General features: G+C 46.1%; 2 protein-coding genes across 2 annotated transcripts in view; one reads left to right on the top strand and one right to left on the bottom strand.

Annotated features, from left to right (window-relative positions):
• Window positions 1-27951, top strand: part of LOC122931070 (zinc finger protein 773-like) — a 426553-nt gene that overhangs the window by 264164 nt on the left and 134438 nt on the right. The window lies entirely within an intron of this gene.
• On the bottom strand, window positions 1481-27351 carry LOC122931084 (gastrula zinc finger protein XlCGF66.1-like). The gene is made up of 7 exons (XM_044285016.1): window positions 27224-27351; window positions 3332-3487; window positions 3052-3219; window positions 2855-2978; window positions 2298-2435; window positions 2076-2177; window positions 1481-1525 (listed from the first exon to the last, which is right to left on the bottom strand). Exons 2-7 carry the CDS (start codon window positions 3437-3439, stop codon window positions 1518-1520), a joined length of 648 nt encoding a protein of 215 aa, XP_044140951.1. The 5' UTR covers window positions 3440-3487; window positions 27224-27351; the 3' UTR covers window positions 1481-1517.

Here is a 27951-nt window from a genome sequence, read left to right as displayed (position 1 = left end):
GGGTTTTAAATTGTCAAGAAAAAATACGTTTCACTCTGGCCACATACTGCAGACTAACTAAATTACAGTGAAGAACAAGTGCCCTCTTCCTCGGATATCAGAGCTCTTTGATAGCTCCTCTGAGGTCCAACTTACTGAAAATTCTAGGTCCACGGAGCCTTACAATCTCATCCAGATCTGTGATGGCGACAAGTGGAAGCCCAGCTTTATTCCCAAGATGGCCACTGTAAGTATGTCATCTTGTATGTCTCAAGAATTTGTCAATGATATTTTCTCTGATCTCCTCTATACCTGTGTATTAGTTTATTTGGATGATATCCCGATTTCCTCTTCTGACTTGTCTACACACTGGAGACATGTATGCACGATTCTCCAGTGTTTGAGAAACAACATGTTTGAAAAATGCATGTTTAAGAAGACCTCACTGCTCTTCCTAGGCTACATGATTTCTGAGCGTGGCATTGAGATGAACCCTGAGAAGCTGTCTGCTGTATGTGACTGGCCTGGTCTTACAGGCCCGAGTGTGATATAGCGAATTCCGGAGCTTTGCCAATTATTACAGACTGTTTATTCCATATTTTCCCAAGCTGACTGCCCTCTTTTCTGCCCTTACTAGGAAGGGGGTGAATGCCAAAGAACGGCCTCCTGAGGCTGAATCAGCTTCCCGTCCCTCAAGCAAGCATTTTCATCTGCGTCAACTATTTATCATCTACATGTGACCAAGCAGTTCTTCCTGCAAGTGGATCCATCCTCCTTGGGAGATGGACCCATTCTTAATCAAAAGAATTCCTCTGGCAAGATGCACACTTGTGGTTTCTTCTCTAAGGCAGCAGCAGAAAGGAATTACTCTATTGGCAACAGGGAGTTGATTGCAATCAAGTTGGCTCTTGAAGAGTGGCATCATCTCCTGGAAAGGGCTTGTTATCCTGTCAGTATCTACATTGACCACACAAATTTAACTTATCTGCAGACAGCCCAGCGTCTCAATCCTCGACAGTCCATTCAGCCCAGCCACTTATCCTGCAAAGTTGATCCAGAGGAAGGCAAACATACCCTCACGAGATAGAAGAAAATTTTCGTCATTTTAGGGAAATAAAAATCCTTCCAAACAGGCAATCAGAATAACTCCTTGGGTCAACGACCCTTCACCAGAAACCTAGAAACTGTAACCTGTAATATTATTACACTCCAGAAATACATCCAGGCACCTCCTGAAGTCTTTTAGTAAATTCTCCATCACCACCTCCTCCGGCAGAGAGTTCCATAGTCTCACCGCTCTTCTATGTTTGTGTACAAGATTTTTTTCCTCTAGACGCAGAGGATGTCTCCTCAACACAGTCATGGGTATAAACAGATGATGGACAAGATCTCTGTACTGACCTTTAATATGTTTAATCAACTGGAAGCAGGGAGAAGGTTTCCTGTAAACTCAGTCTGCAGTGAATAAGGGCAGAAGAAAAAAAAAAAGGCTCTTACCAGATGTGGGGTTCTCCAGGCCACTTGTCCTTTCACTTTCATCACTTTCCTGCAAGGATCACACATGAAGGACATGAGAGACAAGAAGAATAGCCACTTTACCATTTTCGGGTGACCTTGCTGTATAAAGCTACTCAACGCATTTATCACATTTCTATATTTGTATAATAATTTCCTCCTTAATAGACGCCTGTGGCCCCAGAACTGACCTGCACATTCTAGAGGAGTCTGCACTAATGATTAGTAAAGCAGTAATATTATGTCCATAACTCCTGAGTCTATGCCTCTTACTGCACATGACAGTATGCTGCTCGTCTTAGAAGCAGCCGATTGGCATTGAGCTGTCATTTAGTCCATTATTTACATCTACACTGCAGAACTTTACATTTATCCCCACTGAATATCAATGGCCGAGTGGATGTCCAAATAAGTGGAAGTTTAACGCAATCTTCTATGAAACCAGAAACCATTTGTAGCAACGACCGAACACAGCCGCCACCCTCATCATATACAGCGTCCAATCCACTGCTGCTGGAGAAGATGAGGAGAAAGCTTCATTACATCAACCTATGGAGGATCTACAGGAATCTCAGCCTCACCTACCTGATGATCCAGTGGGACATTTGGCTTTTCTTCTGGACAGTCCTGGGAATGTAGAGGACTGGGACATCTCTCTGGTGGATTTCTTTGACTGGATTCATCTATAGGAAATATACACAGAGACTGAATACATTGTCTATATGTGATGATCAGATGATGGGTGAATCTAGGTGACCCTCAAACGTGGACTCTCCTCTATTATCAGCAAGGTCTCCTCTCACCTGGTGATGTGAGGGGCTGGTGATTCTCTGCCTTAAGGTCATGATGATCCAGTGCAACGTTTGGCTTCTCCTCTGGACAGTCCGGGGAATGTGGAGGACTGGGACATCTCTCTGGTGGATTTCTCTGATTGGATTTATCTATAGGAAATATACAAAGTGACTGAATACATTGGGGGTCACTTATTAAACAGAAATATGCCTAAATTAGAATTTCCTTTGTGCCGCAATCTGCGACTTCTCCCTGCTCACTCCAGGTCTAAAAAAAGTGGGAGTAGCGGGGAAGTGAAGGGGCCAGCAGGTCCGTCTCATTTATCATTTTCTACGCCTGTTTTAGGCATAGAAAATGGTCTAAATGTAAGACAGCTTTAGAAGCAGCGGTGGATTTGCCGAAGATATGTAGAGGTCGGCGCCTCTATCCACCAGTGCAGGGCTTTATTAAGACCAACGTCTAAAACACCGGTCTTAAAAAAATGTGTCTATGTGTGATTACTAGATGAGGGTGAGTATGGGCTACCCTCAAACCTGGTCTTACTATAATCAGAAAGGTCTCCTCTTACCCAGTGTTGTGAGGGGCTGGTGATTCTCCATCATGTACATCGTGTACAGATCTTTGTGTCCTTCTAAATACTCCCACTCTTCCATGGAGAAATAGACAGCGACATCCTGACACCTTATAGGAACCTGACAACACAATGATACAGTCATTACCAGAACCTCCCTTGGCGTTATTGTATAATGTCCCAGCAGCGCTCACCTGTCCGGTCAGCAGGTCAGTGATCCTGTTGGTAAGTTCTAGGATCTTCTGCTCATGTATCAGTGAATGAGGTGGAGGCTTCGTGATGGGACTCTGGGTCTTCTTCCGTCCTTTTGAAGCACGGGGTGTAACACACTCATCAGACGACTTCTTCACTACTGTGTAATCCTGTGTATGGGGAGACGCCGATCACTACAGAGATTCTAAGAAGCCTCCACCTTTCCAGACATTTACCTGGTTTATTACTAGAGATAAGAGTGACGTCACGTGAGACTCTCACCTCTCCAGTTATCAAGTAGATGATCTCTAGGGCGAAGTCTAATATCTCTGCAGCCATGTGGCTTCTGTCCTTCTCCATTCTTGGTGGGTCATTGATGGAAAGGACCATTGTCTTACAAAGAAGAATTTATCGGAGAGAGTCTTATACCTAAGGAACCTGAGGGAAAACAAGGGGGATTGAGAGTAATTACTTTAGAAAGAAGATCTTACATGGAGTATACATTCAGTAACTACAAAGGACTATTCCTAACATACAACGGAGCGGACATACACTCATTGACAACACAAATACAGTACCAAGAAGAGTTTCTTACTACACACGCAAACAAAGGAGATGGTGATGGGCTGTCAATGGCAGAATACATAATGGGCGCTGTGACACCAAATTTCCTTCTGCTAAATGCCTGTAAATGGTTTGGACATGGATAGGGACGTGTAATGAAGGAGCCACCTATGTCTGGATGAAGGACAATAAAACTGTGGGATCTGCTCATGCTTGTCAGCGGATCAAACGATATTCTCAACTGGTGGTCTGTCTGCCGCCCTGAGCCTGTTCACCGTGTGCCCTCACATAACTTCTGCTCGCTCTAACCACCTCTTAACAGTGCATAGTAGAGGTTTGTCTAGCAGTCAACAATCTATCGTCAAGAGGCACACTACCCAAAAGTAGCCTCTGATAGCCTTTTTATAGGTCAGCACTCTTGCGGCAGGACCCAGTGTCTAATAAGAGCGCACCTGTAATTAATTACATATCTGCCTTATGAGACCCCCAAGTTTTCAGGTAACATTTCTGCACTTCTTTGGATCCATGTTGAAGTCAACGCTGTAATGAGAAGCGGAAACGTTACCTGAGAACTTGGGGAATAAATCCATACTACGTCCATATTACTATTGGAGTGCTGCCCCTTTTTTGATACTGGGATGGATTGAAGGTGGGGAGGAACAGCCTTTTGGTCTTCTACATACAGTGAGGTTCCTTTACCATTTCTTGCCTGCTATATAGTAAATGGAGGGTTATACAGAATATACACTGTATATTGCATATGACATGCTCAAGCCAGGTCACCTACTACAGCACGTAGGCGGTTTATGTGGCTAAAACACCCTGACAGGTTCCATTTAAAAGGTCACAAGATGTCTTCTCCAGGTGACAATCCCAAAGCTCTGGTCAATGCTATAATCCATGGCCCACAACTACAATAAACATTCTTGATCTCAAGAGTTTATTCTCTTCACACAAGAAATTCTCCACGTTGTGTCCAGTCGTATCCAGAGATCATTATCCTCCTGTCTGCGATTAGGAATTAATACATTTACCATTTAGGACTCTTTCACACGGGCGTCGAATGTGAGGGCCAGACAAGATGCAGGTACGTTGCGGGAAAAATCGCCATGTTTGGTACCCAGACCTTAACAGCGCTCATCACATGGTCCACCACCGTGGTGATGGACCATGTGATGAGCGCAGTGACATCAGCAAAGGTCCTTTTCCTCCCAGGTCCTCGAAGAAAGAAGACAATTCGGGCTGCTCGAAAAAGTGGATGAGGGGAGTTTAATAAAAAAAAAAAAAATTTTAACCCCTTCATCTCTAATTTACTTAGCATTCTGTATTAGGAATGCTATTATTTTCCCTTATAACCATGTTGTAAAGGGAAAATAATAAAGATCGGGTCCCTATCGCAGCCCCATTAACTTCTATGGGGCCTGCGTTGCGTGAAAAACGCACAATATAGAGCATGCTGCGATTTTCACTCAACGCACAAGTGATGCGTGAAAATCACCGCTCATGTGCACAGCCCCATTGAAGTGAATGGGTCCAGATTCAGTGCGGGTGCAATACGTTCACCTCTCACAGAATTCTCGCCCGTGTGAAAGGGGCCTTACTGGAATAGAAACTGAAATCATCTCTTTACATTGAGCTCCTCATACTGGCAGTGTTTTCTTGTCAGGAGAAGGAGTTCACCGTTGGGCCCCCTCTCACGCTGGGCCCTGTAGCAGTTGCATGGTCCGACTTCACTGAATGTACATCACTGTCTCCACGAATACCAGACAGGAGTGTACATGGTAGCTAATAGCACTCCACACATGACACCTGGTGTTAGTCCTGCTTTAAGGCAGTAGGTGCTCTCCTGCAAACTCTGATGCTGCCAACATTAGTAGCAAAGCAGAACCTGCTTTCATCACTGAGCACTATTGTTTGCCATTGATGGCCACATCAGAGATCACAAGAGGGCTAAAGAGTGCGTAGTATAGAGACATACAGGGCCAACGTCAGGAGTCATGATGTGTGGCGCCATTAGCTACCATTACTGCCTGGTATTCATGGAAGGAACTTTGACCAGCCTTCAGGATGTCCGGATCATCATGGAACCAGTCCTACTGCCCTTTGTTCCAACAAGACAACGTCTGCCCACACAAGTCCAAGTTGAGGGAGCTTGGAATGACCGCATAGTTAACATCTGCATGACTATTACCATGCAGGAGTGGCAGTCTGTATCGCAGCAAGGGGATATGCCAACCAGTATTAATGTGACCCTGCCTCATCATATACCCTGCTGAAGAATCCAAAATAAAGGGAGCACCTCTTTGGTTGCATGATCATTGACCAAGCACCACTAACAGTTTATCCTTTGTTAATCTCAGCTCAATCGCATTAAGTTTTCCAGGTCTCTTGACACGTTTAGCAGACTGTGGGCTGAGCCACCAGACCAGCAGGTCTAGCTCTTCAGCAGCTGGTTACCCTATTGTGGTTCTGAAGGCACATTTCCAGTCTCTGTAATTCTCCGACTGGTTCGTCAAACCTTGTTAGAACAGGCTTAACAAGATCATGGTGGACGTGTACCATATAATCTCTAACATGTCTATTTTATTGGACAGGAATTTTCTGGCTGGGTTGCGCTGATTATAATGTTTGTGGTGTTCTGGCTAGTCCATAGGTCTGGTTGCATTTGGGACTCCATCTGCGAGCTTACCAGGGGTTTGCTGACTCTGACATATTGGTTTGCACTTGGGCATCTGTGTATTATGTTAGTTTTGGTGCGGGAGTGCACTGTGGAGTGCGAAGGAGGGTCCTGATGCCAAGTGGGAAGTGCATTGTCCTCACCTTCAATATGTGGTGCTGTAGAAGGATCACTGACAGGAACATATTATGTACTTAAAAAGACAATCACATTCACTGATGCTGTTTCTGTCACTCCCACTGGCAGCTCGCTCTTAAACCTTCAACTTTGCTATGGCTGTAGCATGCACACCCTGTTTCGGTAGAGCTTCCATTTCTGTCATTTGGTACACTGCTTTAGCTACACTCGCTTCCATTTCCATTTTTTTTTTCCGTAACGGCAGCTTGTATCTTAGTAGCCTCCACCTTAGAGGTTGCTCAATGACCATGGAATATTTTGAAGATCACAACTTAGATGATCCTTTACCAGGCCTGGTGGATTCAGAAATACAAGACAACGTCTCCCATAATTATACAATTCTGGGTGCTTTTGTCGACTTACTTTTGTTTCGAATTTAGACTTTGGAAGCTTTATAATTATTGAGTAATGTGAGTATTTTTTTTTTTTTAAAGAGGACCTTTCATCTGGCAAAACATTGTGAACTAAGTATCATGATCTGTACAGCGGCGCCCAGGGATCTCACTGCACTTACTAATATCCCTGGGCGCCGCTCTGTTCTCCCGCTATGTCCTCCGGTATCTTCGGTCACTTGGTTATAGTAGGAGGAGACTGCCTTTGTTCTCCTGGGCGTCTCCTTCTCCCAGGCTGTGAGCTCTGCGCTGCGATTGGCCAGCACTACAGCCTAGGAGAAGGAGACGCCCAGGAGAACAAAGGCAGTCTCCGCCCAGTTTAACCAAGTTCCTAAATATACCGGAGGACATAGCGGAGAACAGAGCGGCGCCAAGTGCTGTGAGATCCCGGGGCGCTGCTGTACAGATCATGATACTTAGTTCACAATGTTTTGCCAGATGAAAAGGTCCCCTTTCATCTTCCTGGGTTTTCTTTGAATAAAGTTCATATACTGAACATAGTTGTCCTAGAGCTCCACCGCTAGTGGAGATGTGACCTAGTGATTTGTGCTAGAAAGTTCATGTTACAGTCATCAAGCAACATTAGCATCAAGCTGTCTCCAGTGGAGCTCACAATCTAAGGTACCTATCAGTATGTCTTTGGAGTGTGGGAGGAAACCAAAGAACCTGGAGGAAAGCCACACAAACACAGGGAGAACATACAAACTCCATGAAGATGTCCTTGGTTGGATTCGAACTTAGGATCCCCCAGTGCTAACAACTGAGCCACCATGCTGCACCTTAATTGAAAAGATAAAATGACACCATGTAGCACAACACTGCATGCCTGGCCTATGTGTTTACAACCCTACGGTTCTTCATCATGGCCCATGATAGGGGAACCGTGGGGTCGAAACGCATAGGCATTCAGCGTTGTGATATATGGTGTCATTCTATCTTTTCGATAAAGCATGTGGTTTTTATCAAGAAGCTAGAATGCTGGACCGCCTTATCTTCCATGTGCACCAAGCAGTCTGGGTGAAGCTACAGAGGTGAGCTGAGCTTTTTCTTTGCATAAAGTTAGTTTCCTACTTTCACAATTCCCCCTAAACCCCAGTAGGATTATCTCAGCTTCCTGTTTGGACTGCAGGTGGAGGTCCAGGTCTTCTCCTCACTCTGTAGGTTATGGTGACACCACACAGGATAATCAGAATGCTGGAGTGAGGCTGAGAATTTGCCAGAAGAATCTGTGCTCTGCTTGTCTGAGCTGCGGCTGATTCCCTCCAACACTGTGCAGACACTGCTGCCGTCTATGGCGGTATCTTTGCTGAAACTGTAAACTGGCTTTACACATGGTCTCTCCAACCATCATGTGAGGCACCTGAGAAGGTATGGCTATGGATGTCTGCACTGGAGCAGGACTTATGCCTTGTCTGACAGATTTCAAGGTGTGATTGCCAAGCAGAGATGACATGTATGGACAGATAAACTGCGATTCCCAAAAGTGAAGTGGGCACAATTCACAGTTCAGTCAATGCGTTATCTGGGACCGCGCGTTCTCTATCCAGAAGAATGAAAACCTCTTCAAGCTCGACCTATCCAATTTTAGAAACATGGGCAATTTATCAGATTCAGTATGTGGTGGCTCACCTAACGAGATTATACGGAATAGGGTGCTCCTAAAACAACCTCATTAGATATATGTAATAATTATTTGGATTAACAGGCACTCCCACATCCAAGGCTGTGTCTAGGATATTATAATGGACTGGTGTTAGTACCGTATATTAGTGGTGGAGGCGTAAAGGTAATGGTAGATTATCTTGGTGTTTGATACGCCTCTAGTAATATGGAAAAAGATATATGTAGATCAATGGATATCAATACCTGCAGTTCTCAATCATTATGTCTGAATACATGAAGTTCTTATTTATAGTTAGACACAAGGTAAATTATATTAAAACTCAATATAAAAGGTTAGATAAAATTCCTGTGCTGCGAGCAATTGCTGTTTCTGCCGGCCGTATCTCTCCCTGCAATCCGCGGTGTGATGGTGGTTTGTTAGAGTTGGCGTCCCACGTGTTTGTGCGCTTTACCTCTGTAGGGATTGTAGGAATCTCACCCCGCTGGATGGCGGCCCGCTCGTTCCTGCAGTCGGCGATATTTCCTCTTGTTTGCGGGTGGTAATTTTTATCCTCGATACTTTTGGCACATATGTTGCAATTAACAATTTAATTAAATAGCATTCATGTGGTTTCCTGACGCGTTTCGGAGCTTACTCACTCCTTCTTCAGTGGTACATCACTGTACCACTGAGTATGCTCCGAAACGTAGATAAAAATCACCACCAAGAGGAAATATCGCCGACTGCAGGAACGAGTGGGCCGCCATCCAGCGGGGTGAGATTCCTACAATCCCTACAGCGGTGAAGCGGTGAAGCGCACAAACACGTGGGGCGCCAACTCTAACAAACCACCATCACACCGCGGATTGAAGGGAGAGATACGGCCGGAAAAAACAGCAATTTGCTCGCAGCACTGGCACCGATACGGTAACCCCGGTACACAGTACTGTATTAACCACTTAGTTCAGTCACCATATTGCATTGACCCAGGTCAAGACACCGTCACCTATTATTTTCTCCAATCTCAGTTGCATCTTTATAATCACCAGGGAAATAATTCTCCAACCTATTTATATAATTAATTATTTTTATAACTTTATATTCATTTACTTATGTTTGTATTTTATATACTTTGGCACCTTTTTTGCACATTCACTGGATAAAGACACATTTTTTTTTTTTTATATGGAAAGACCGGGTTGACAATACAGAGAGACACTGATCGATTTTTAAACTGGAATCTCTATAACTGGGAATTTGATCTAACCTTTTATATTGAGTTTTACTATCATTTACATTGTGTCTAACTATAAATAAATTGTTTTAGGGTATTGATATCCATTGATCTACAAATATCTTTTTCCATATTACTAGAGGCGTATCAAACACCAAGATAATCTTCCATTACCTTTACGCCTCCACCACTAACATACGGTACTAACACCAGCCCATTATAATATCCTAGATACAGCCTTGGATGTGGGAGTGCCTGTGAATCCCATAATTATTACAATTTATCAGGTCCCACTATCACCATTACAAGGTTCCTGTGGGATGTCAGAAAATACTCCCATAGTGAAGTGCTGTCCCCAACAATCGTATTCACACAGTTGTACCCACCAGCGTAGCTCGGTTACAGGCACATCACACAACCTCCAGGGCTTTGCTTCTTATCTCCTTTTCACCACCGCTCAATAAAACATTTAAATCTCTCCAGTAGTGAAGCACCGCTCGAGAAATCAGTATAAAAAGGATTTATTATACTCACAAACATTCATTCACGACTTGCATAGATAACTTCCTCCAGTGATGGCTTCTTTTCATTTAAAAACTTTTACTCCAATTCATTCCTTACATTGGACTCCTTCATTCATAAATCTCCTACAACTCTTCCTCCAGCCACTCCCCTAGTACACACCCTCCTTTTCTAATTGGTCAGTAGTAACTTATGCTCACTCCCACAGTACACACCTCCCTCCTCCGAGGAGCCCCTTTGTACTAGGATCACGGTTATTCCACTAAGCACGGCTTCAGATCTAGTTCTACATTAAGCCCCTGCGGTTGAACAGTATCGAACTCATAGATCCATTTGACCTCCTGCCGATCTATCTTCTGCACGGTGTCTCCTCCCCGACAGTCACTTTTCACCAGTTCTAACCCGACAAGCGCATGTCCTCTGGGATCTTTCTGATCCATACCCCTTTTTTTTAATGCATGGAGACCCTATGAGTCTCCAGACCTTTCTAATATTCTTAATATGTTCTTGTATACGGACCTTCAGTTTTCTCATCGTGCGTCCTACATAGTGGAGGCCACACGGGCACTCCAGCATGTAGACCACCCCCGAACTGTCACATGGAATTTGTCCTTAATTTTTAAAGTCCTTATTTCTTTTGACTGAATGGGTCATTGCTGTTCTCATCAGTTTTTTTTATCCCTACTCCTGTTCCTACATGGGGACAAAAAACGCACCAGCAGAAAAGGTTTTTTTCTTTTCCCTCATCCTTAATTGGAATCACAATGTGCACTAAATGATTTTTAATGTTCGGTGCATTTTTTAAAATTAAATCAGGGTGGCTGGGGACCTCTTTGCCTATAACCGGATAATTTTTAAGTACTGTCCAATTTTTTCTGATGGCATTTTTAATTAAGCCTGAGTAAGAAAAAAAAAAAAATCTGAAATCCTTCCTCTTTTTATATTCATTCTCCACCCCCTCTCTTTCACCTTTTTCTTCCACTTCTCGGCTACACCTAGACAACTCCACCTTTGTATAACCTTTCTCTATGAATCTTTCTTGAATCATAATACTCTGTTCTCTAAATGTCGCAGCATCAGTGCAATTTCGGTGAATTCTCCCGATCTGTCCCTTCGGAATATTTTTCAGCCAAGGGCTGTAATGACAACTGCTAGTGTCGATGTAACCATTAACGGCAGTTTATTTTTAGTTTTAAAATGTCTTTCTTTCACAAAGATCATAAGATCAAGAAAACTCACCTCCCGGTCACTGAAGCTGCTCGTAAACTGCAATCAATTGTTCCAGACCTTGTCTCTCTCCTTCCCACACAAGGAAACGGTCGTCTATATATTTAGCCTACCAAACTGTGTTTCTTTTCCCAAAAAGTGAGGTAATCCTTTCTCTCTTTCCCATACGGACATAAAAATATTGGCAAAACTGGGGGCGAATTTCACCCCTATTGCTGTCCCAACCACCTGGAGGTAGTACTTATCCCTTAACCAAAAATAATTATGTGTCAAACAAAAAAAATCAATGCATTCTTTGATAAAGTCCCCTTGTTGTTGTGATTGCTATCAATTCTTCCCGGATAGCCTTTATGCCCAGATGTTTCGGAACATCGGTGTACAGTGAGGTCACATCCACAGATTTTTCTCCAGATCAAGCACACTCCCCGTGTCTTTTAAATACGACGGGGCTTTGATGACATACTTTTGTAAGAAGTGGTCAATATACCTCTGTCACCCAACTTGTCAGGGAATTAATGCCGGACACAATAGGTCTTCCCGGGGGGGATATGACATATTTTTGTGTATTTTGGGCAATTGGTATATTACTGGTTTAACTGGTGCTCTTATTCTTTTTTATTCAGAATTCCCTCCTTATACCCCTTTTGTAATAAAGTATCAAGCTCTGTTTATATTCAACAATGGGATTATTTTTGAGCACCTGGTAAGTATTTGCATCTGCTAATTGTCTAATTCGGCTTCCTATTTTTGGATATACATAATAACTACCCCCATTTTCCGTCGGTTTTATCACTATATTCCAGTTGTTTTCTAGATCCCTCAATGCTGCCTTTTCTGCCCTTGTCAAATTCTGCACATTTGACTTAATATTCATTTTTTCTATTTTATTAAGTACCCCCTTCAATGCATTCATTATTTTTATTCTTCGGGAAAAAACTAGATTTTTCCCGTAACGATGTATGTGTAATTTAATTTCTTTCCTCAAAGTTCTTTATTGGCGCAGTCTGGTTATTGGAAAAAATACTTCACTATCTTTAGCTTCCTTACATATTTGTGAACATCCCAAAAAAATGCAAACTTATTCATCCCCCTCATGGGTGCAAATGTAAGACCCTTAGGCCTCATGCACACGACAGTATTTTTTCACGGTCCGTAACACGGGGTTCCGTTGTTCCGTGTCAGTTTTTTCTTCCGTGATTTTTGGAGGATCACCAGACATGAAGGAAAGAAGGTGCCCGTCTGGCCGTGCGGAGCCAAACTGATCCATCCAGACTTACAATGCAAGTCAATGGAGACGGATCCGTTTGACGTTGACACAATATGGTGCAATTGCAAATGGATCCGTCCCCCATTGACTTTCAATGTAAAGTCAGGAGTCCCTATTGGAGTTTTCTCCAATCCGATGGTATATTTTAACTTGAAGCATCCCCATCACCATAGTAACGCCTCTGTTAGAATATACCATCGGATTTGAGTTACATCGTGAAAACTCAGATCCGACAGTATATTCTAACACAGAGGCGTTCCCATGGTGATGGGGACGTTTCAAGTTAGAATACTAAGAACTGTGTACATGACTGCCCCCTGCTGCCTGGCAGCACCCGATCTCTTACAGGGGGCTGTGATCTGCACAATAAACCCCTTAGGTGCCGCACCTGAGGGGTTAATTGAGCGTATCATAGCCCCCTGTAAAAGATCAGGGGCTGCCAGGCAGCAGACCCCCCTTCCTCCCCAGTTTTAAATTTATTGGTGGCCTTCCCCCCCCCCCCCCCATCATTGGTGGCAGTGGAGAGTTCCGATCGGAGACCCAGTTTAATCGCTAGGGCTCCGATCGGTAACCACGGCAACCAGGATGCTACTGCAATCCTGGCTGCCATGGTTACTTAGCAATATTAGAAGCATTATACTTACCTGCTGCGCTGTCTGTGACCGGCCGGGAGCTCCTCCTACTGGTAAGTGACAGGTTTGTGCGGTGCATTGCTTATAGCACAGACCTGTCACTTACCAGTAGGAGGAGCGCCCGGCCGGTCACAGACAGCGCAGCAGGTAAGTATAATGCCTCTAATATAGCCAAGGCCGCACTGCCCACCAATGAAATTAATACAGTAGAGGAAGGGAGGGGGCGCCGGGGGGGGAGGCCGCACTGGCCACCAATGAAATTAATACAGTAGAGGGAGGGAGAGGGCGCTGGGGGGAGGCCGCACTGCCCACCAATGAAATTAAAACTGGGGAGGGAGGGGGGCCGCACTGGCCACCAATGAAATTAAAACTGGGGAGGGAGGGGGTCTGCCCCCTGCTGCCTGGCAGCCCCTGATCTCTTACAGGGGGCTATGAGGCGCACAATTAACCCCTCAGGTTAGGCACCTGAGGGGTTAATTGTGCATTTCACAGCCCCCTGTAAGAGCTCGGGTGCTGCCAGGCAGCAGGGGGCAGTCATGTACACAGTTCTTTTAGTATATTCTAACTTGAAGCGTCCCCATCACCATGGGAACGCCTCTGTGTTAGAATATACTGTCAGATCTGAGTTTTCACGAAAAAAGTTTTCTGAAAAATCTTTTATGCAGACGGATCTTTGGATCCGTCTGTATGAAAGCAGCCTACGGCCACGGATCACTGACGCTGATGACAATCTTGTGTGCATCCGTGTTTTTTCACGGACCCATTGACTTGAATGGGTCCGTGAACCGTTGTCCGTCAAAAAAATAGGACAGGTCATATTTTTTTGATGGACACGGACGTGGATGAACAACGATGCATTTTCCGAGTTTTCAACGGACCCATTGAAAATCACGGAAAACGGAACAACGGACATGGATGCACACAACGGTCGTGTGCATGAGGCCTTACTCAGCACCCTCGTTTCTTGTTCCGACAAAATGTGACTACTCAAATTAAAGATCATGGTTCCTCTCCCTTGCTCTTTTTGGGGGGCTGGTCCTATGTTTTTTTTCTCCCCTTTTCCCTCTGCGGGTGTTCTTTTTTGGGCGGTCATCATCTTCTGTTTCGCTCCCATTTTGTCTCCCACCCCACTTTCTCTTTGTATTCCCTTTATCGCCCGGAGGGCTAAATTCTGCTTCTCTAGGATATTGGTTTGCTGGCTTTGGTCCTTCTCCACGTATCTATCTCCAAAATGTCTACATTGATTATCATTAATAAATCTATGCCGATCTTCGTAATATTGTTGCCGATACAGATTTCCATTCCCATAATGACGCTGGTACTGCTGAGGGCTATCCCTTCCCTTATTCTGGGGGTAGTAATGATCACTTCGCTGGTTAAATCTCCCTATTCTAAAACCATTCATAATTCCCATGAACTCTTCTCCAGGCCTACAGCCCTGGACGTCACCATTCACTTGTTGCGGTTTCCTGAAATTCCCTTTATTCTCTCCATTATTCCTGATATCTCCACCATAGTTGGTAGAACCTATGTCTCCATTGCATGCTTCTACCTTGGAGTTTTTCCCATTCTTTCAAATCATCTAACTCTTCGGAATTGAGGGGCAACTGCCATCTTAAGGGTCCATTCACACGTCCGTAGTATGTTTTACGGATCCGGAAAACACGGACACCAGCAATGTGTGGACTGCACATCGCCGACACTAGTAGAATATGCCTATTCTTGTCCGCAATTAGACATGTTCTATTTTTTTTTTTCGGGAAAGGTATTGCGGGTCCGCAATTCCGTATCCGGGCAGCACCTCGTGAGGCCCCATACAAATGAATGGGTCCGCAATTCCGTTCCTCATCGGACGTGTGAATGGGGCTTAAACCTTCTGGGATTTTGTTCTCAGATAAACACTTCTCCAAGGACAAAACACCCCAGGTTGGTCCTAACTTCCCTAATCAGCTCTCTCTCAAGTTCACCAAACAAAACCTCCAAATCATCACCTTCCTCCTTCTACCCATTAGATATAAATGCAGATTCAACATCACACACGAAATGTGCTCCAAAATCAAAAAGATCCATTTCACAACATGCTTGGAATGTACCTCAGCCGTGTTAGCCCCCCCATATCAAAAATTTTTAACAAAATATGTGCAGTTGGTTAGATCTTTGTTAGATCAGGTTAGATCAATTGTTGTTTGCGTTAGATCTCATACAGAAGTAGAGATATTAACAGTTATTTGCAGGGGGGGCTAACCCGTCATCAGCCCCCCCTTATCAAAAAATTGACCAAACAATTAGCTATTTTGGAAGATATTTGTTAGATCAGGTATGATCGACTAGTTGTTTTGTTAGATCTCACATAATTGCAGACTTATTAAGTGATTAATGAGGGGGGGCTAGCCCCCCCACATGCAATTTTCATGTAAAATTTGATGCAGACCAATAGGCCTTCGTTAGATCCGGTAAGATCAAGTGGTTTCAACGTTAGATCTCATTTAATTACAGAGATATTTCACATAAAAATACAGATATTAGGTAGTATTAAATAGGGGGGCTAGCCCCCCCACATGTAATTTTCTGGTAAAATTTGATGCAGACTAATAGGCCTTCGTTAGATCTGGTAAGATCAAGTGGTTTCAACGTTAGATCTCATATAATTATAGAGATATTATGGATATTTGGTATTATGTCGGGGGGGCTAGCCCCCCCACATGCAAATTTCTGGTAAAATTTGATGCAGACTAATAGGCCTTCGTTAGATCCGGTAAGATCAAGTGGTTTCAACGTTAGATCTCATTTAATTACAGAGATATTTCACATAAAAATACAGATATTAGGTAGTATTAAATAGGGGGGCTAGCCCCCCCACATGTAATTTTCTGGTAAAATTTGATGCAGACTAATAGGCCTTCGTTAGATCTGGTAAGATCAAGTGGTTTCAACGTTAGATCTCATATAATTGCAGAGATATTATGGATATTTGGTATTACGTAAGGGGGGGGCTAGCCCCCCCACATGCAATTTTCTGGTAAAATTTGATGCAGACTAATAGGCCTTCGTTAGATCCGGTAAGATCAAGTGGTTTCAACGTTAGATCTCGTATAATTACAGAGATATTATGGATATTTGGTATTACGTAAGGGGGGGGCTAGCCCCCCACATGCAATTTTCTGGTAAAATTTGATGCAGAGTAATAGGCCTTCGTTAGATCCGGTAAGATCAAGTGGTTTCAACGTTAGATCTCGTATAATTACAGAGATATTATGGATATTTGGTATTACGTAAGGGGGGGGCTAGCCCCCCACATGCAATTTTCTGGTAAAATTTGATGCAGAGTAATAGGCCTTCGTTAGATCCGGTAAGATCAAGTGGTTTCAACGTTAGATCTCATTTAATTACAGAGATATTTCACATAAAAATACAGATATTAGGTAGTATTAAATAGGGGGGCTAGCCCCCCACATGTAATTTTCTGGTAAAATTTGATGCATACTAATAGGACTTCGTTAGATCCGGTAAGATCAAGTGGTTTCAACGTTAGATCTCATATAATTACAGAGATATTATGGATATTTGGTATTACGTCAGGGGGGGCTAGCCCCCCCCACATGCAATTTTCTGGTAAAATTTGATGCAGAGTAATAGGCCTTTGTTAGATCCGGTAAGATCAAGTGGTTTCAACGTTAGATCTCATATAATTACAGAGATATTATGGATATTTGGTATTACGTCAGGGGGGGCTAGCCCCCCCCACATGCAATTTTCTGGTAAAATTTGATGCAGACTAATAGGCCTTCGTTAGATCCGGTAAGATCAAGTGGTTTCAACGTTAGATTTCATTTAATTACAGAGATATTTCACATAAAAATACAGATATTAGGTAGTATTAAATAGGGGGGCTAGCCCCCCCCCACATGTAATTTCCTGGTAAAATTTGATGCATACTAATAGGCCTTCGTTAGATCCGGTAAGATCAAGTGGTTTCAACGTTAGATCTCATATAATTACAGAGATATTATGGATATTTGGTATTACGTCAGGGGGGGCTAGCCCCCCACATGCAATTTTCTGGTAAAATTTGATGCAGACTAATAGGCCTTCGTTAGATCCGGTAAGATCAAGTGGTTTCAACGTTAGATCTCATATAATTACAGAGATATTTCACATAAACAGAGATATGAGGTTATATGACATAAGGGGGAAAGGTCGCCTTTCAAAAAGTACAGTATCAGCACCAATTTAGAGATGATTGGAGGATATACAGCCGAGTGATACACAAATAAAATACATTTCCCTAAATAGTTGGGCTGCTTGAATGCATTTTTAACAGTTAACTCCCGAGTTTAGTGTCATTTTAAAGTAAAAGTAGGGCTTGTAATTGTAGTATAGAAATCCGAAACATCACTGAGATATATTTAAAACAGTGACAGATACTGCACCGCTGTTCTATCAACATTACAGACAGCGACAGATACCGCACCGCTGTTCTATCAACATTACAGACAGTGACAGATACCGCACCGCTGTTCTATCAACATTACAGACAGTGACAGATACCGCACCGCTGTTCTATCAACATTACAGACAGTGACAGATACCGCACCGCTGTTCTATCAACATTACAGACAGCGACAGATACCGCACCGCTGTTCTATCAACATTACAGACAGCGACAGATACCGCACCGCTGTTCTATCGACATTACAGACAGCGACAGATACCGCACCGCTGTTCTATCAACATTACAGACAGTGACTGATACCGCACCGCTGTTCTATCGACATTACAGACAGTGACTGATACCGCACCGCTGTTCTATCAACATTACAGACAGTGACAGATACTGCACCGCTGTTCTATCGACATTACAGACAGCGACAGATACTGCACCGCTGTTCTATCAACATTACAGACAGTGACAGATACTGCACCGCTGTTCTATCGACATTACAGACAGCGACAGATACCGCACCGCTGTTCTATCGACATTACAGACAGTGACAGATACCGCACCGCTGTTCTATCGACATTACAGACAGTGACAGATACCGCACCGCTGTTCTATCAACATTACAGACAGTGACAGATACCGCACCGCTGTTCTATCGACATTACAGACAGTGACAGATACCGCACCGCTGTTCTATCGACATTACAGTTCTTATCAATTGTGTTTGACTTTTGAGCTATAGTATGAAAACCATATTCTCCACTTATTCCATTCACCTAGATCCAAATATAATTCCTGTGTATCTTAGGGTACCACCATTTTTCACATGTAATTCTGTTAAAGACAGATAGACAGACAGAATTAGGTAATAGATTTGGTAGGAGGTGTCGTGGCAGTCCAAAGTTTAACTACCGTATTTTCCGGCGTATAAGACGACATTCTAACACTAGAAATTATTTTCAAAAGTCGGGGGTCATCTTATACGCCGGGTATGAGGCAGCACAGGGGAAGCAGTCCCTCCCTCCCCCCTGTGCTGCCTGCTGCCACCAATGATGATAGAGGGGCGGAGGAGGGGCCTGTGTTTTTTTTATTGCAAAAAATATATATTTTATAGATATACAAATTACCAGTACCGGTACCTTTGTGGCCAAGGGGCTGACGCCGTTTTGTGCCCAGACGCGCCCCGAATCCTGGATCCCAGCGCCGCCCCTTTCTTAATTTATTCACTGCACTCGTTCGTTCTTGCTGTGAGGGAGGAGTGAATAGAGGAGACAGCGCCAACTAACTGCGCATGCGTGAGATTACAAGCGGCTTCAGAAGATAAAAAACCAAAGTGCAGTGAATAAATTATCTTCTGAAGCTGCTTGTAATCTTGCGCATGCGCAGTTAGTTGGCGCTGTCTCCTCTATTCCCTCCTCCCTCACAGCAAGAACGAACGAGTGCAGTGAATAAATTAAGAAAGGGGCGGAGCTGGGATCCAGGATTCGGGGCGCGTCTGGGCACAAAACGGCGTCAGCCCCTTGGCCACAAAGGTACCGGTACTGGTAATTTGTATATCTATAAAATATATATTTTTTGCAATAAATAAAACACAGGCCCCTCCTCCGCCCCTCTATCATCATTGGTGGCAGCGGGCAGCACAGGGGGGAGGGAGGGACTGCTTCCCCTGTGCTGCCTCATACCCGGCGTATAAGATGACCCCCGACTTTTGAAAATAATTTCTAGTGTTAGAAAGTCGTCTTATACGCCGGAAAATACGGTAGTTAAACTTTGGACTGCCACGACACCTCCTACCAAATCTATTACCTAATTCTGTCTGTCTATCTGTCTTTAACAGAATTACATGTGAAAAATGGTGGTACCCTAAGATACACAGGAATTAGATATGGATCTAGGTGAATGGAATAAGTGGAGAATATGGTTTTCATACTATAGCTCAAAAGTCAAACACAATTGATAAGAACTGTAATGTTGATAGAACAGCGGTGCGGTATCTGTCACTGTCTGTAATGTCGATAGAACAGCGGTGCGGTATCTGTCACTGTCTGTAATGTCGATAGAACAGCGGTGCGGTATCTGTCACTGTCTGTAATGTCGATAGAACAGCGGTGCGGTATCTGTCACTGTCTGTAATGTTGATAGAACAGCGGTGCGGTATCTGTCACTGTCTGTAATGTCGATAGAACAGCGGTGCGGTATCTGTCACTGTCTGTAATGTCGATAGAACAGCGGTGCGGTATCTGTCACTGTCTGTAATGTCGATAGAACAGCGGTGCGGTATCTGTCACTGTCTGTAATGTCGATAGAACAGCGGTGCGGTATCTGTCACTGTCTGTAATGTCGATAGAACAGCGGTGCGGTATCTGTCACTGTCTGTAATGTCGATAGAACAGCGGTGCGGTATCTGTCACTGTCTGTAATGTCGATAGAACAGCGGTGCGGTATCTGTCACTGTCTGTAATGTCGATAGAACAGCGGTGCGGTATCTGTCACTGTCTGTAATGTCGATAGAACAGCGGTGCGGTATCTGTCACTGTCTGTAATGTCGATAGAACAGCGGTGCGGTATCTGTCACTGTCTGTAATGTCGATAGAACAGCGGTGCGGTATCTGTCACTGTCTGTAATGTCGATAGAACAGCGGTGCGGTATCTGTCACTGTCTGTAATGTCGATAGAACAGCGGTGCGGTATCTGTCACTGTCTGTAATGTCGATAGAACAGCGGTGCGGTATCTGTCACTGTCTGTAATGTCGATAGAACAGCGGTGCGGTATCTGTCACTGTCTGTAATGTCGATAGAACAGCGGTGCGGTATCTGTCACTGTCTGTAATGTCGATAGAACAGCGGTGCGGTATCTGTCACTGTCTGTAATGTTGATAGAACAGCGGTGCGGTATCTGTCACTGTTTTAAATATATCTCAGTGATGTTTCGGATTTCTATACTACAATTACAAGCCCTAATTTTACTTTAAAATGACACTAAACTCAGGAGTTAACTGTTAAAAATGCATTCAAGCAGCCCAACTATTTAGGGAAATGTATTTTATTTGTGTATCACTCGGCTGTATATCCTCCAATCATCTCTAAATTGGTGCTGATACTGTACTTTTTGAAAGGCGACCTTTCCCCCTTATGTCATATAACCTCATATCTCTGTTTATGTGAAATATCTCTGTAATTATATGAGATCTAACGTTGAAACCACTTGATCTTACCGGATCTAACGAAGGCCTATTAGTCTGCATCAAATTTTACCAGAAAATTACATGTGGGGGGGGGGGGGGGGGGGGGGCTAGCCCCCCTATTTAATACTACCTAATATCTGTATTTTTATGTGAAATATCTCTGTAATTATATGAGATCTAACGTTGAAACCACTTGATCTTACCGGATCTAACAAAGGCCTATTAGCCTGCATCAAATTTTACCAGAAAATTGCATGTGGGGGGGCTAGCCCCCCCTGACGTAATACCAAATATCTATAATATCTCTGTAATTATATGAGATCTAACGTTGAAACCACTTGATCTTACCGGATCTAACGAAGGCTTATTAGTCTGCATCAAATTTTACCAGAAAATTGCATGTGGGGGGGCTAGCCCCCCCCCTGACGTAATACCAAATATCTATAATATCTCTAATTATGAGATTTAACGTTGAAACCACTTGATCTTACCGGATCTAACGAAGGCCTATTAGTATGCATCAAATTTTACCAGAAAATTACATGTGGGGGGGCTAGCCCCCCTATTTAATACTACCTAATATCTGTATTTTTATGTGAAATATCTCTGTAATTAAATGAGATCTAACGTTGAAACCACTTGATCTTACCGGATCTAACGAAGGCCTATTAGTCTGCATCAAATTTTACCAGAAAATTGCATGTGGGGGGGCTAGCCCCCCCTGACGTAATACCAAATATCTATAATATCTCTGTAATTATATGAGATCTAACGTTGAAACCACTTGATCTTACCGGATCTAACGAAGGCTTATTAGTCTGCATCAAATTTTACCAGAAAATTGCATGTGGGGGGGCTAGCCCCCCCCCTGACGTAATACCAAATATCTATAATATCTCTAATTATGAGATTTAACGTTGAAACCACTTGATCTTACCGGATCTAACGAAGGCCTATTAGTATGCATCAAATTTTACCAGAAAATTACATGTGGGGGGGCTAGCCCCCCTATTTAATACTACCTAATATCTGTATTTTTATGTGAAATATCTCTGTAATTAAATGAGATCTAACGTTGAAACCACTTGATCTTACCGGATCTAACAAAGGCCTATTAGTCTGCATCAAATTTTACCAGAAAATTGCATGTGGGGGGGCTAGCCCCCCCTGACGTAATACCAAATATCCATAATATCTCTGTAATTATATGAGATCTAACGTCTAAACCACTTGATCTTACCGGATCTAACGAAGGCCTATTAGTCTGCATCAAATTTTACCAGAAAATTGCATGTGGGGGGGCTAGCCCCCCCTGACGTAATACCAAATATCCATAATATCTCTGCAATTATATGAGATCTAACGTTGAAACCACTTGATCTTACCGGATCTAACGAAGGCCTATTAGTCTGCATCAAATTTTACCAGAAAATTACATGTGGGGGGGCTAGCCCCCCTATTTAATACTACCTAATATCTGTATTTTTATGTGAAATATCTCTGTAATTAAATGAGATCTAACGTTGAAACCACTTGATCTTACCGGATCTAACGAAGGCCTATTAGTCTGCATCAAATTTTACCAGAAAATTGCATGTGGGGGGGCTAGCCCCCCCTGACGTAATACCAAATATCCATAATATCTCTGTAATTATATGAGATCTAACGTCTAAACCACTTGATCTTACCGGATCTAACGAAGGCCTATTAGTATGCATCAAATTTTACCAGAAAATTGCATGTGGGGGGGCTAGCCCCCCCTCATTAATCACTTAATAAGTCTGCAATTATGTGAGATCTAACAAAACAACTAGTTGATCATACAGGATCTAACAAATATCTTCCAAAATAGCTAATTGTTTGGTCAATTTTTTGATAAGGGGGGGGCTGATGACGGGTTAGCCCCCCCTGCAAATAACTGTTAATATCTCTACTTCTGTGTGAGATCTAACGCAAACAACAATTGATCTAACCTGATCTAACAAAGATCTAACCAACTGCACATATTTTGTTCAAAAATTTTGATATGGGGGGGCTAACACGGCTGAGGTTTGGAATGTCCCACACTTGAAATAGATAAAGAAAAAAATAGAAAAATTTCTCCTGGTGTGGTTTTTTTCCCCCATGTAGGAACCTTGGATTGGGGACCTGATAAATTGTCAATGTTTCTAAAATTGGATGGGTCGAGCTTGAAGAGGTTTCTTTTCTTCTGGATAGGGAAGGCGCAGTCCAAGATAACGCATGTATGGACAGAGCCTTCTCCAGAAAATCTTTATCTGCTCCAATCCTCCTTCATCTTTTCTTCTGTATTGACAACAAGTCCATAACTACTGCAGAACATAGATTGGAGGTCAGTTTGAACCCAGTTTTGAGCGACTTCACTGGGACTTGTATGTAAAGCCTACTACGGGACCCGTAGCCCCGGCCTGAAGTAACTACTGCCACCAAGAAGACAGGTGGAATGCCGCTACTCCTTCTCTGGCATTAGCCTAATGATTTAGACCGGGCCTTTCCTGCCAGGAATCAAACATCAAGATCCAATCACAAGGTGCCGCTGAGGTTACAACTCTGTGCTATAATGGTGCCCCATTACACGTCCTCGGCCCATAACCAAGAACCTCAATGTATCGACTGCAGCCAGTGTGGGAAGAGCAGGCTTTGAGCTTTCTGAGGCAGGTGCTGCTGGTGCATCTTCACTACTGACAGGAGTCTACCACCATCTGTGGTCCTAGAGACCTAGGACTGGACATCCTCCCCAGCGGACACCGGGTGAGGGTTGTGGTCGCCAACAAGAACCTCTCTGCCATCTAAGCTCTGAGGCGGCTCCAAGGCCTATAACACATGGAGCCTGGACCGACTTGTATCCTGAGGAGGCTGGACCATCATCTTCACCCAGATGTCACCAGCTTCCTGAGGAACCTACTAAGTAAACCCAAATCATCCAATAACAACCACCACACACACTGCTCCCCCGCTGCCTGCACACACACACTGCTCCCCCCGCTGCCTGCACACACACACACTGCTCCCCCGCTGCCTGCACACACACACTGCTCCCCCTGCTGCCTGCACACACACACTGCTCCTTCTGCTGCCTGCACACACACACTGCTCCCCCTGCTGCCTGCACACACACTGCTCCCCCTGCTGCCTGCACACACACTGCTCCCCTGCTGCCTGCGCACACACACACTGCTCCCCCTGCTGCCTGCGCACACACACACTGCTCCCCCTGCTGCCTGCATACACACACACTGCCCCCCCTGCTGCCTGCACACACACACACTGCTCCCCCTGCTGCCTACACACACACTGCTCCCCCTGCTGCCTGCACACACACACACACACTGCTGCCCCTGCTGCCTGCACACACACACACTGCTCCCCCTGCTGCCTACACACACACACACTGCTCCCCCTGCTGCCTGCACACACACTGCTCCCCCTGCACACACACACACACACACTGCTGCCCCTGCTGCCTGCACACACACACACTGCTCCCCCCTGCTGCCTGCACACACACACACTGCTCCCCCTGCTGCCTGCACACACACACTGCTCCCCCTGCTGCCTGCACACACACACACACACTGCTCCCCCTGCTGCCTGCACACACACACTGCTCCCCCTGCTGCCTGCACACACACACACTGCTCCCCCCTGCTGCCTGCACACACACACACTGCTCCCCCCTGCTGCCTGCACACACACACACTGCTCCCCCCTGCTGCCTGCACACACACACACACTGCTCCCCCTGCTGCCTGCACACACACACACACACTGCTCCCCCTGCTGCCTGCACACACCACTGCTCCCCCTGCTGCCTGCACACACACACACTGCTCCCCCCTGCTGCCTGCACACACACACACTGCTCCCCCCGCTGCCTGCACACACACACACTGCTCCCCCCGCTGCCTGCACACACACTGCTCCCCCCGCTGCCTGCACACACACTGCTCCCCCCGCTGCCTGCACACACACACTGCTCCCCCTGCTGCCTGCACACACACACTGCTCCCCCTGCTGCCTGCACACACACACTGCTCCCCCTGCTGCCTGCACACACACACACTGCTCCCCCTGCTACCTGCACACACATACACTGCTCCCCCTGCTGCCTGCACACACATACACTGCTCCCCCGCTCCCTGCACACACACACACACACACACACACACTGCTCCCCCGCTGCCTGCACACACACACTGCTCCCCCCGCTGCCTGCACACACACACTGCTCCCCCCGCTGCCTGCACACACACACTGCTCCTTCTGCTGCCTGCACACACACACTGCTCCCCCTGCTGCCTGCACACACACACTGCTTCCCCTGCTGCCTGCACACACACACTGCTCCCCCCGCTGCCTGCACACACACACTGCTCCCCCTGCTGCCTGCACACACACACTGCTCCTTCTGCTGCCTGCACACACACACTGCTCCCCCTGCTGCCTGCACACACACTGCTCCCCCTGCTGCCTGCGCACACACACACTGCTCCCCCTGCTGCCTGTGCACACACACACTGCTCCCCCTGCTGCCTGCATACACACACACTGCCCCCCCTGCTGCCTGCACACACACACACTGCTCCCCCTGCTGCCTACACACACACTGCTCCCCCTGCTGCCTGCACACACACACACACACTGCTGCCCCTGCTGCCTGCACACACACACACTGCTCCCCCTGCACACACACACACACTGCTCCCCCTGCTGCCTGCACACACACTGCTCCCCCTGCACACACACACACACTGCTCCCCCTGCTGCCTGCACACACACACTGCTCCCCCTGCTGCCTGCACACACACACTGCTCCCCCTGCTGCCTGCACACACACACTGCTCCCCCCTGCTGCCTGCACACACACACACTGCTCCCCCCTGCTGCCTGCACACACACACACACTGCTCCCCCTGCTGCCTGCACACACACACACACTGCTCCCCCTGCTGCCTGCACACACACACTGCTCCCCCTGCTGCCTGCACACACACACACACTGCTCCCCCCTGCTGCCTGCACACACACACACTGCTCCCCCCTGCTGCCTGCCACACACACACTGCTCCCCCTGCTGCCTGCACACACACACACTGCTCCCCCTGCTGCCTGCACACACACACACACACTGCTCCCCCTGCTGCCTGCACACACACACTGCTCCCCCTGCTGCCTGCACACACACACACTGCTCCCCCCTGCTGCCTGCACACACACACACTGCTCCCCCCTGCTGCCTGCACACACACACACTGCTCCCCCCTGCTGCCTGCACACACACACACTGCTCCCCCTGCTGCCTGCACACACACACTGCTCCCCCTGCTGCCTGCACACACACACTGCTCCCCCTGCTACCTGCACACACACACACACTGCTCCCCCTGCTGCCTGCACACACTGCTCCCCCTGCTACCTGCGCACACACACTGCTCCCCCTGCTGCCTGCGCACACACACTGCTCCCCCTGCTGCCTGCACACACACACACTGCTCCCCCTGCTGCCTGCACACACACACTGCTCCCCCTGCTACCTGCACACACACACTGCTCCCCCTGCTACCTGCACACACACACACTGCTCCCCCTGCTGCCTGCACACACACACACTGCTCCCCCTGCTGCCTGCACACACACACACACTGCTCCCCCCGCTGCCTGCACACACACACTGCTCCCCCTGCTGCCTGCACACACACACACTGCTCCCCCCGCTGCCTGCACACACACACTGCTCCCCCCGCTGCCTGCACACACACACACAGCTCCCCCCGCTGCCTGCACACACACACTGCTCCCCCCGCTGCCTGCACACACACTGCTCCCCCGCTGCCTGCACACACACTGCTCCCCCCGCTGCCTGCACACACACACTGCTCCCCCTGCTGCCTGCACACACACACTGCTCCCCCTGCTGCCTGCACACACACACACTGCTCCCCCTGCTACCTGCACACACACACACTGCTCCCCCTGCTGCCTGCACACACACACACTGCTCCCCCTGCTGCCTGCACACACACACTGCTCCCCCTGCTGCCTGCACACACACACTGCTCCCCCTGCTGCCTGCACACACACACACTGCTCCCCCTGCTGCCTGCACACACACACTGCTTTCCCCCTATACACCTCTTCTGTTTAACCCTATAATGACATCTGGGGTTGGTCCTGCAGCATGATGGGGGTTGTAGTCACAGGTCCAGTACACAGGACAGGATTTCCGGTCACTTACCCTTCACTCCTCCTGTCCAGGCTCTGGGCAGCAGGGTGGCTCAGTGGGTAGCAGTGCTGGGGTCCTGGCTCAGTCACCATGGAGTCTGTATCTTCTCCCTGCACTGTGAGACCTTGTGTACACTTCACTGGTCATGTGATCCTGGGAGATGTGACGTCACCGGAAGGGGCGGGGCCTCCAGAGAACAGAAAGCAGTGAGCTCGTCTATACATGTGTACTGCTGAGGAGAGGGGGATTTACATGGGACTGTATGTGAGAGAAGACTGGGGGAGAGTGATGTTATTTACATGGGACTGTATGTGAGAGAAGACTGGAGGGGGGAGCGATGTTATTTACATAGGACTGTATGTTATAGAAAACTGGGGAGGGATGTTATTTACATGGGACTGTATGTTAGTGAAGACTGGAGGGAGGGGAGTGATGTTATTTACATGGGACTGTATGTTAGTGAAGACTGGAGGGAGGGGAGTGATGTTATTTACATAGGACTGTATGTGAGAGAAGACTGAGGGGGGAGCGATGTTATTTACATAGGACTGTATGTTATAGAAAACTGGGGAGGGATGTTATTTACATGGGACTGTATGTTAGTGAAGACTGGAGGGAGGGGAGTGATGTTATTTACATGGGACTGTATGTTAGTGAAGACTGGAGGGAGGGGAGTGATGTTATTTACATAGGACTGTATGTGAGAGAAGACTGGAGGGAGGGGAGTGATGTTATTTACA

This window comes from Bufo gargarizans, chromosome 3 (assembly GCF_014858855.1).
Source record: "Bufo gargarizans isolate SCDJY-AF-19 chromosome 3, ASM1485885v1, whole genome shotgun sequence".
Lineage (NCBI taxonomy): Eukaryota > Metazoa > Chordata > Amphibia > Anura > Bufonidae > Bufo > Bufo gargarizans.
Note: the sequence above shows the minus strand (reverse complement) of the source record. Positions and strands in the feature narration are given on the sequence as shown.